This window comes from Coffea arabica, chromosome 3e (genome assembly GCF_036785885.1).
Source record: "Coffea arabica cultivar ET-39 chromosome 3e, Coffea Arabica ET-39 HiFi, whole genome shotgun sequence".
In the NCBI taxonomy this organism is placed as follows: domain Eukaryota; kingdom Viridiplantae; phylum Streptophyta; class Magnoliopsida; order Gentianales; family Rubiaceae; genus Coffea; species Coffea arabica.
In genome coordinates this window covers 9869894-9881798 of record NC_092315.1, presented here as the reverse complement: position 1 = coordinate 9881798, position 11905 = coordinate 9869894, and the positions used below count along the sequence as shown (strand labels likewise).

Here is an 11905-nt window from a genome sequence, read left to right as displayed (position 1 = left end):
CTTGGCATTAGTGGTCTTTTTTTTCTTAGCCATTTAGATAACTGAATCCGAAAATAGCAGTAAACAACGTCAGACAATGGCGAAATACAAGCCTCTAATGTATGCCAAACGACTAAAGATAGCCAAGCAATCTCAAATCAAAGTGTACAGTAAAGAGCCCAGAGATGTGACACTATTTAATAACAAAACTAGAAATGTAAGAACAATACCCCCTATCAATATCAACAATCAGCAATTGGCAAGTAAGTAGCGGCAATTTCACCACAGTTTATAACCTCCAATCAGCATTGAATCCCCATGGATGCAAAATAGTAGTGCAAGTTAGTGGTCATCATCAGAAAACAAGCAGATGTCAGGTAGTGCCAATCCAACAATTCGAGGAATACCCACAAATTAAATCAACCCTGCAAAAAGAAATTCTAATAAACTCCAAAGTAGCAACCCAACAATATTTAAAAGAGAAGGACAAGAATACCAAAAATTGGGTCAGTAGAAACAAGACAACAGAGAAAGTGCGGAGCGATGGCTGTCATTGGCAGAGGATGGACGTTCATGGCAGCGCGAGCAACGGTGAATGGCACAGTAGCAAGCGACGGCAAAACTAGAGACGGGCGACGGTGAAACCAGCGATAGGCTTCGACGAACGGTGATGACAGCAATGGTAGCAGAGACAAACTAGCGAACGACAACAACAGTGGATGGTGGGCGATGAACGGTGGGCAAGCAGCAAATAGAGTTTTGGCCGTGCGGCTGGGGAAAAGAAAGAGCGAAATAAAGAAAGAACAAAAGAAAGAAGCAAGAAAGAAAGAAAGAAAGGAAAAGAAATAGAAAAGGGAAAAGGCAAAGGAAAGAATAGAAAAAAAGGAAAGAAAAAAAATTCTTTTGGGTTCAATTTGTTTTTTTTCCCTTGCTAGGACAAGACATGGGCATGTCTTATTGGTTGAAACTCTTTTGATGATAAAGTTGGCTAAGTATGAGTTACAACATACCCTCAAGACGTGGGCACGTCATGTTGGTCCATAGTTTTCTGATGATGGAATTGGATATTTGTGCATTACCACGTACCCTTAAGGCGTAGGCACGTCTTGTTGGGAGAAAGTCTTCTAACCAATAAAACATTAAAAATTAAAATTAAAATACCAAAACCTAAGATAAACATAGTGAAACACATAATATTAGTGAACAAACAATAAAAAAAGAATTTGATTGCCTCCCAATAAGCGTCCTTTTTAACATCTTTGGTTAGACATGGTCGAATATTGCTCAAGCAACATAAGTGGGATCTTCAAGATTTATTATCTCCACATTCTCCATTGAAACACTTTCATAATAGGATTTAAAATGATGGCCATTAACCACAAATTTCTTATCTGTCTGCATACTCTGAATTTCCACAGCACCATAGTGAAAAATATTAATCACAACAAATGGACTAACCCAACGAGAGCGCAACTTACCTAGAAAGAGCTTTAGACAAGATTGATAGAGAAGAACTCTTTGCCCAACTATAAATGATTTCCTTGCAACTTATTAGTCATGAAAAACCTTAATCTTCTCTTTATATAGTGTTGCATTCTCGTAAGTATCATTCCTCAACTCTTTCAATTCTTGTAATTGGAGTTTTCTGTGTATTTCAACCTCATCAAGATCCATGTTGCATTTCTTGATCCCCCAATATGCTTTGTGCTCGAGCTCAACCGATAAATGACACGGCTTCTCAAATACCAACCTATAGGGAGATATACCTATAGGAGTCTTATCGACTGTCCTATAAATCCAGAGTACATCGTTCAATCATGAACTCCAACCCTTCCTATCGGAGCGAACCATCTTCTCCAATATATATTTAATTCCCTATTCGAAATCTCTGCTTGACCATTCGTTTGGGGGTGATAGGATGTAAATACCTTATGAGTCACTCCATATTTGCGAAATACAGCCGCCATCATTTTATTGCAAAAGTGTTTTTCTCGATCACTTACTATAATTCGTGGTACCCCAAAATGAACAAAAATATGTGATTGAATGAAATCTGCAACCACTTTAGAATCATTAGCTTAGGTGGCTTTTGTTTTTATCTACTTGGACACATAATCTACGGCCAACAAGATGTAAAGGAAACCAAAAGACGAAGGAAATGAACCCATAAAATCAATATCCCATGCATCAAAAATTTCACAAAAAATCATAAGGGGTTTTAGTATCTAATTTTTATGACAAATATTTCCTACCTTTGACATCTATCACATGACTTACAAAACAAGTATGTATCTTTGAAAATTGTGGGCCAATAAAAATCGCTTTCCAATACTTACGAACTGTTCTTTGTGGTCTAAAATGGCGTCCATATGCATAAGAGTGATAAAATATTAAAATAGAATTAAATTCACTCTTACTTACACATCTGCGCAGTACTTGATCTGCACATTGCCACTATAAATAGGGGTCATCCCATAAGTAATACTTAGCATCACATCTAAGCTTATCTCATTTTGTTTTTGACCAATGTGCAAGCAATTGATTAGTGGTCAAGAAATGAATAATATCCGCATACCAAGGAAGAGAGGGATTAACAGAAAATAGTTGCTCATTAGGAAAAGTTTTCCTCAATATAAAATCATCCTTGACAATTGGCAATTGACTCAAATGATCGGCAACTAAATTCTCTCCTCCCTTATTATCACGGATTTTCAAATTGAACTCATATAAAAGCAAAATCCATCTTATCAACCTTGGTTTTGCATCCTTCTTGGTCATCAAGTACCGTAGCGCTGCATAGTCAGAATATACAATCACTTTATCTTCTAATAAGTAAGAATGAAATTTTTCTAAGGCAAAAATAACTACTAAAAGTTCATTTTCTGTGATCGTATAATTGAGTTAAGTTCCATTCAAAGCCTTAGATGCATAATAGATCGCATGTTATATGAGCAATTTATGATGGATAATGCCATGCATTATTGTTCTTTCTGTCATGTGAAAATGGATGAAATATACATAACAGGTGAATTAAGTAGACTGTATCGATTTTGATATGTAAGTACGACTTTCTGATTGGTTGCTCATTTTTTGTCTTCTAGGACAAATCTCCCAAAATAAGTTTATATGGTGTTTCATTGTTGAATCACGAACATTCCTATAGTAAAAATTTTAGTCTTAAATCAGGTTGAACTAATTATATGGAGGGAAAATTTTAGATGCTAAGTGACTGATTCACTCCTCATTTTGTTATGTACTGTCCCAAGAAAAAAGGCTTAAGTGGCTAATTAGTTTGTTAATAAAGACCGTATAAGATCACCTCCAAAAGTAAGTTGTTGTATTATCTCTTTGTCGAGTTGTTATCATGAACATTTTTTGGGGAAAATTAATCTTCAATTAGCTTGGACTACATTGTCTTAAATTAGTTAAGTTTTTGCAGTAGAAAAAAGAAATATGCTGTAGTATAAATTCAATTATCTAGTAATTAGATTACTTTTTTCGATGCCTTTATCTGTTTACCACTAATTGAAATCCGCCGTGAATGTTGAACAACTGAGATGGGAACTGTGCTCATGACATTATTGTGCGTTAATTTTTTTTTAGTTGCTGTGTGGTCGATGAATTTCTATAACTGTATAGGGTTGATCGAAATAATAATTCACTTGGAGTACTCCAGGGTCAAACATATAGGAATGAGTTAATTTTTCCTACTTTAATTACTCTAATAAAAATAATAAAATTTAAATTTAGAGGGTTTTTAATCACTAATTAAGAAATTAAATAAATAATCAAATCAAATAAGATATAGGTGAGAAAACAATTAGCAAAAGACTAGAGCTTCAAAAACTTAGTTATTTTTTCAACTGTATATTGAGAATATTTTCATTAGTTGCATGTTTCACATACATGATTTCTTTCAAATTATATATTTCTAATAGTCAATATTCATTCTATATATTATATAATATACTCCAATTCTTAGAAACTTTTAACTACAACCATAGTTGTTAGAATCGCGATCTACAATCCTACGATACGGATCATGGCTAACGATCCAAATTGTAAGTAGGATAAAAAATTAGCATTAAATTAACAAGATCAATAGGATCGTGATCTAGATCATACGATCTTACGACCCTACTATTTTTCAAAAAATTAAGTAACAATTTTAGTATTTTGGCCATATCTTTGTGTAGAAAACTCGAAATTGAGTGTCGTTTATTGCATAGTAAACTATATTCAGACAGCTTTTAATCCATGTAAATAACTCACCCCAATTTTAAAACCTAGAAAATTTGATTAATCTTTAAATTTGACTCATATATTTAACTAAAGTGAATAGATGATCTTTGCTATAGGTTATTACATGGAGCTAGTGTTTTGTGTCTTTATTATAATAAATTAGTATGATTTAGAGTCTTTAGAAATGAATTAATACTTTTGCTAATTCTAAGTGGATAAGTGGTGGGTTATAAATTTGAACCCAAAATACACGGTTTTTAGCACAAAATTCTACTCTCAAAATTTTCTTTAATTATTTGTTTATTGTATGTATACCATTTTTTCTATCAATTAAAATATATTTGAAACATTTTATTATATATGTAATATTTAATTATCGTATTATATAAAAAATGATGTAATAATCAATCACTAAATCATAGTTAACTAAATGTATTGTGTTTAACTATTTTATTAATAAGATGATTTATACACATATAAGGTCAACTTTTCCATGTATATTGTTCCATAATTGAATTTGGATTTACAACAAGAAAGAACAAGTTGTCTAGTTTAATCAAAATACATTTTGAATATATTATAAGTAGTCCCAAATTTCTAGATATTTTTCAAATTGTCCCAAATACTTTATATAGCACAATTATAACCTTAATTAACAATATAATTATATTGATTGCACATGAATTACATTATTTGTTACTACATTTATGAATTGCAAACTTAAAAATTATAAATATGACAATTTATTATATTGATTGCACATGAATATTTTCATTAGTTTCATTTTCTCATACATGATTTCTTTCGAATTATATGCTTCTAATACTCAATATTCATTCTATATATTATATAATATACTCCAATTCTTAGAAACTTTTGACTACAACACTTAAATCAGAATTTAGGACGCGTGTTTTATCCCCTCCAAGAATTTTATTTTTCCCGCAACATCCTTCCGTCAAAATTCAAACTTGTTAGAGGCTGAGGGATATATACATAGAAAGGCTGGTCCTCTCTTGTCTCTGTCAATTGAGAAGCACGCATCTGTTCTTCTCTCAAAGGCCAACATTGGTGATTTTTAGTCCAAAAATAAAAGAACAGATGCAGGAATTGCTAAACGGGAAGAAGACCTCTGAGGAATTGCTAAAAAAGAAGACCCGCCTCCTATCTATCTCCTATGAATTGCTAAACGTGAAGGAGCTTAGGTTTTATTGCTGTCAAAAAATTTGAGAACAACTTCAATGCTTCATCCATTTGCTTCAAATACTGTTAGATCTATATTTTGGTGCCATTTTGTAAGTCTTCATACCCTTTTTGTGTGTTTTTATTACCATTATTAGTGTTAGATTTCTAAGATTGCATTATTTTCCTCACAATTTTAGGAAAATTGAGTTCCAACCATCCTTCTGGACCCTGTGAAGCTAACTTATGTGGGTTATGTGTTTAATATCAAAGATTGTATTTTTCGTTTGGTCGAGGTTTAAGCTAACAGCCTCTGACTTTTGCATCTTGTTTCCTGGTCGGTTGAGGTTAACTTCTCTGCTTTTCCTAGTTGGTTTTAGCCCCTATTTCATATGCAATCAGTAAAATTTCTCCATCTAATGTAATCTTCCCTTTTGTGCGGCTTAATCAAGTTAGATTTAAAGAGCAGTAGTGCTGATATGGAGCCAAATCAAGGCAGTTCTATTGAATGCCGTCTGATCTGAATTTTCCTACAAGTGTATAGAACAGGTCAGCGTCTGTGTACATACTTAGTGTTGGAGGCAAGAGGACTTGGGGGAGATTTCAGGATTCATAGAATCATAATACCAGCTTGCAATTTACTGAAGTTGAAGTTGCAGTTCCATTGTACTAGGAATTTCTGCAGTTGAACTAAACTTGGTCTATTCCAACATGGGCCATTTGGGTTTAGGTGCTTTTTGTGCACTGATTGTAAAACCTGATTTCAGGTATTAATATTTTGTTTCTTTTGGATATATTCTCACTAATTTCAAGTATTATTATGTTCTGCAATTTTTGATCTTCTCAATATGTAAAGTTGTGTAAGGAGGACTTTGCATATACAAGGACTTGGAATCTACTTTTCCAAACAGTTTTCCCAATACGCTTTGTTGAACATCTTAGGCAGATTGGAATCAGCAAATTTATAGGGGACGAAGATGAAATAAAGCTTGTAGAGTACATTTTGCAGCATGGGAAATCTTTGAAAAAGATGACTCTGTATACAGTTATAGAATGACAGGTGTCGAACCTGTGTAATAATAATTACCTACTCAAGAAAAATACAAATTTGTATATAGCGGTGAGCAGGGTCACATCCATAGGAATTGGGGATAATTCATTTCTTCCAGAGTCCGAAGTATGGGGGGGTTTTTGGAAAATATAAAATAACTAATTAACCAACGAATGAAACAACCAATAGAAATAAACAGCAATTAATCAATAACTAATATAACTCTAGCCAAAGGTGCAACTTTTCAGACACGGTCCATTCAACTAATCATCGATGCAAAGATAATTCAATTACTAATTAATAGATTGGTTATAGTTGTCATACATGCGATAAACAACCAACCTTTCCTTACTTTTTCGATAGTCAGGGTACGACCATTAATTATTTTTCTAACTAAGAAATAACCCTAGGTACGACTATAAGATTTAATTTCTCGATTGCAATAAGAATTAGAAAAGCCCAGTCCTAACTAAGAAACATGCTACGATGGTTCATTTAAGTTAAATCATACTTTTCCCTAACATGAAACCAATTGAACAATTACGGATTCAATCAATTAATCTGGCTGTAGATTATTGGGTTAATTCGAATATCGGTCCCTTGACATTCAAATAACATAACAAGCATAAGAAGTTAAATCAGAAAACACACAAATACCAATGAATAAAAGAAATAAGTAAAATAATTCGATCTCACTGATGTTTGGAACCCGAGTCCTCAAATTGACATTCGATTAGAAAACGGAGATTTAGCTTCACATCCTCAGGGGAGATCCGCAGGACTCCATCGATAACCATTGGTTTTTCCCTAAAGACTCGCTAAAGAAGAGACCAGTGGCCGTCTCCTTTTTCTTGTTCTCTTCAAGGTAGTGATCACCGGGATTCCGGGCTTTTTTCTCTCTTTATTTCCTAATTGAAGTCTACTACTTCGGCCGTCCATTGGCCAACTAAAAATAGAATTCTAATTGCAAAAGGAAACTTCTCCAACTAATGCTAATTGTTCCCTAATAAGACATCTAATGAAAAGTTGTAGTTTCCTAATTTTCATCCAATACTCCACCTAAACTCCATCTTGAATTGGAAAACTCTTGAAAAATCATCTCTTTTATTACTTTTTGCTCTACCTTCCTACAATTGACACAAAGTACCAAATATAAGTAGAATCAATCAATTAATACAATATTTGATAATATAAACGAGGAAAATAATCATAGAATTAATGACAAAAATGCAACCTATCACAGAACCTTTGAAGTCTTCATCAAAAGGTTGCAACAGCATATTGTCATTCAAAAAATGTTCCATGGATTGCCGATAGAGTTCCAAGATAACTGGACTGAATTAAGGAATCGGAAATACTGAGGTGACAAATATGCGTCCATATGACCAGTTTAACTTTCTCTCTCTCTCTCTCTGTTTTATTTTTTTTTCTGCTTCTCCTTTTTGTGGTGTTCTCTCAATGAAATCTTCTTCTGTAATGACTTATTGAAGTTGCGATTTCTAAGATGGTTAATGAGCTAAAAAAAATTTGGATTGCCAATTGAGTTCAAGCACTTCCTATTGTATGGCTCAAGATGTTGAAAGAGCTGGATGTTGATGTATTATTGTGCTAGCAATTATTTTTAGCTAACCAAAGCTTTTGTATGTTTTCTATTGAATGTTTATCAAAGTAGCAAAAGGGGGTTGTTGGCACCAAGTGATATTCCAAAAACCTATCAAATACCAGGACTTATGAGTTTAAATTTAATGAGCAGCTACGTTGGTCATGATTCATTAAAAAAAAAAAATTTGCCAAACAATTTGATACTTATAAGAACCTGGAAAATGTACAACAGACACATGAGAAGCCAAATTGAAGCTATTTGCAGCTAAATTTTCTAATAAAACCACCCAGTAATTTGCTCAGAGAATTAAGATTAGCATGCTAAAATGGGATTAAGAAATGTTCATAACAGCATTGGAGAGGAACATTTTCCCACCAAACAGTTAGGCAATAATCAATTATCGCTTATTAGAGAGGATACTTTTCTGGCCAAAAATGTTTTACTGGTACGCGGGTCCTTGCTAATTCTATACTATTGGTGAGGATGCGCTATTTTTCCTAGCAAAACACCTTGACTATTTGCAAGAAACTACTGGTTTTTGTGGGGAGTTTTTAACTTTAGTTGGTGAGGAAAGCTTTTCTCGCCATAGTATTTGAGCTATTAGCGAGGAGGTCAACCCTTGCTATTGATCTGTTTCATTAGCGAGAAAAGCAGCAGCATCCTCGCTAATAACTTTTAGTGACGAGCATCTAGCAAGAAATTTGGCGAGGAAGCATTTTTCTCGCTGAAATTAATTAGCAAGGAAGTCAAAACTTTTGGCGTGGACTTTTGCTCCTCGCCAAAACCCTTTTTCGTTGCAGTGATATAGTATCCCTCTTTATATCTATCTTTACTAGATATAGACTTGTTCAAAGTTGATGGTTCAATTCTTTTAATTTACATTTGGACACGCAAAAAAAAAAAATAATAACTTCAAAGGAAGCCTGGTACTAGAAGAAACTATCCGTTGCTGGTCCACAAGAATTAAAAAAAAAACATGAAAGCTTACAAAACACGCATACGTTATAGTTCTTATAACAAATCAATTAATTAAGAAGTCTTAGATATGAAATGTCAACAATACTAACTTGGTCCCCATATTAAAGTCAGATGAAATGTCAAATATGAAAAAAAAAAAAAAAAAAGCAACTCATAAAGTTGGACGAAGCAAGTTAAACTATCAGACTGATTTCTAAGCAAAACCCGAAATTGTAGAAGTCTTGTTAGGTAATGTTAGAGCTGGTTTTAACGATTCGTAAGGTTTATGAACTAAGTGATAAGAAGGAATAAATTCTACTAGACCTAATAAATGTCTAGTTCAAATTAATAGCAAACCAATTACTAGACGCCTTGGTAACCGTTAAAATCAATCATTGAGATTTAATATGAGGGGTTACAAAACTCATGCTTACGAAATAAATGCAATGTAATTAATAATAATCCACTAGGAGGTGAACAAGTAAGGGAATTTTGGTGTCGGTTAGCTTTGAGAATTAGCTACTATAATTTATTGAATTGGGAGACAAATTAACATGTGGAGTTATTAATAAGTGATAGTATTAAATATTTTTAAAATTTAAAGTATAGTTCGTAAAGTATAATGTATCAAGAATTTATTACGTATTTTTATAGTTTAGTTGAAAAGTATGAATATTTTTGAAATATATGAACTACACAAGCTTTTATTGTGTTATACTTTTAAATGTGTATTGTACAAGTGTAATAGAAGCCTTTACTAACTAGGAAAATTCGTATAAATGAAGCATTTCCACCAAAAAAAATCTTGAACGAAGATAAAGGGGGAAAAAACAACATTCAGATCTCCAAATGGCATTCAATTCAAAATCTTGATGGCATCCAAAATATCCATTTTTGAGGGACTTTGTTTCCTTTCTCAGGAGCAGGATTGGGTACGTTTCACTCCGTCGATGCTGAATTCTTTCACATTGTAATGGCATGGCACGATGAAGAAGCACATATATACATATTGAACATTCTGCACGTCTTATATCAATCACACTAAATTCTAGCAGTTCCAAGGTACAGAAGTTTATGATGTAACTGAGATAGAGATCATCAATTGCAGTAGATGATCAAATAGATTTATTTATTCAACACGACAACAACATAAGAAGAGCACTCGAACTGAGTACTCATTACATGCTTCCCCTGTTGATTCTACACCAATTCAAAGAGAAGCCGCATAAATCTTTTACACACATAGGAAATCAACCATTAAAAGCAAACACAACATAACATATTAAGGTAATAATATAGGTGTCACGGATCCTGTGTCACGCCCTTATTTATTTAGCATTAATTTTTGACCTCATCTCCGGATGTAGCTTCAGTAGGTTAACAGCATCTTTGGCAATGTCCATGGTACCAGTAGCAGCAACCATGTCTGCAACGATCTGCGGTTACGGTATCCTCATCTCCAGATGTGGCTTCAGGGGTCTCCTTGGCAGTTCGACAGCATCTTTGGCAGTGTCCATGGTACCAGTGGCAGCAACCATGTCTGCAACGATCTTTGCCTGAACTGGCATCGTGGACACCAGTGGTTTTCACGCTCTTCTGATCTGTTTCAAGACACAAGGAGACATAAATATTTGGAGCTTTATCTTAAGCTGCGAACGTTAGGTGACCGGCTAGGCTGAAAATTTGCAAGATATATGCAAAGAAAAGAATACTATGGATTAAACAAAACAGTCCAGGCATATAAGATGGTGCGACTTGGATATGAATTATTTTGCTTTAAATTATAATTAGAAGCATTTAATTTGGTTTAGACGTTAGTTTAACCTTTGGTGCGACACTGTGGAACGTGTATCCTTGCAGCAATACTATAAGGATGCATGAAAAATCAGATGTGCCACTAACCATTGATAGAAGCAACCCAATTTTACTTTTGCTAAACAATGAAAAGGATATTAGCACATTAATATGACTTGCTTGATAATATACCCATAAAAATTCACATCCCAATAATGAGTCTCCAAATCTCCATTCATTTAAATATTTAGGTGCAGCCAAAAAAAAAAAGAAAGAAAGGAAAAAAAAAAAAAGGGACTAGGTACCTGCAGCTGTTGCATCAAAGGAAATGAGGAGCACAAGTGCAAAGAGAACACCAATAAGAAAGAGCAAATTTTTTGAAGATGCCATTTTATCACAATCTCACTCAAAATGTAAATAATGTGCTAAATTATTGATGTCGAGTGATAAGGGCATTGTGTTGGTGCCCTATTTATAGGAACTAGGAGGGGAACGCCACGCCTTGCGTGGAATGAGTATTTTAGGGTTAATTTCAAAAACCTCCCTTGAGGGTTTTCATAATTTCACTAGCACCCTTGTTATATCCAATAATACAATGAGCTCCCTTCTGATGTTGATGGGACCTAATGTCAATATCATCAGGGGCAAATTGACCATAATGCTCTCACTAAAATAGCTTTTTTAAACATTATCTTAGAAGCGCAATATAATCTTCCAATCTTACCAAGATACCATCAAAGCCAAAATTTAACAACTTTCCTAAAAGCAATTTCTCTGTTGGTTTGTGAGACTTGGAGAAGAGCTTTAGGAGCTGAACTTTAAGCTCCGAAAATCTTTAATTGGTTGAAGGAAGATTGCTGCCAAAAGTGCGTTATTAGCTATATTCCTTGATATCTATGAAAGGTAAGTGGAAAATTTTTTATTTTAATGGTATGGTACCATGAATAAGCTCGTCAAGTTGATAAGATATGTTTAAATGTAGCCAGTAGACATGACGAGTCATTTGAGGTCCACACCATGAATATCTTGATGTTATATGAGCAATTTATGATGGATAATGCCATGCATTATTGTTCTTTCTATAATGTGAAAATGGA

General features: G+C 33.8%; 1 protein-coding gene across 1 annotated transcript; it reads right to left on the bottom strand.

Annotated features, from left to right (window-relative positions):
• Window positions 1-10085: 10085 nt before the first annotated feature.
• On the bottom strand, window positions 10086-11247 carry LOC140038965 (CYC02 protein-like). The gene is made up of 2 exons (XM_072084702.1): window positions 11114-11247; window positions 10086-10615 (listed from the first exon to the last, which is right to left on the bottom strand). The coding sequence occupies exons 1-2, from the start codon at window positions 11196-11198 to the stop codon at window positions 10392-10394; spliced, it is 309 nt and encodes a 102-aa protein (XP_071940803.1). The 5' UTR covers window positions 11199-11247; the 3' UTR covers window positions 10086-10391.
• Between the last annotated feature and the right edge of the window lie 658 nt (window positions 11248-11905).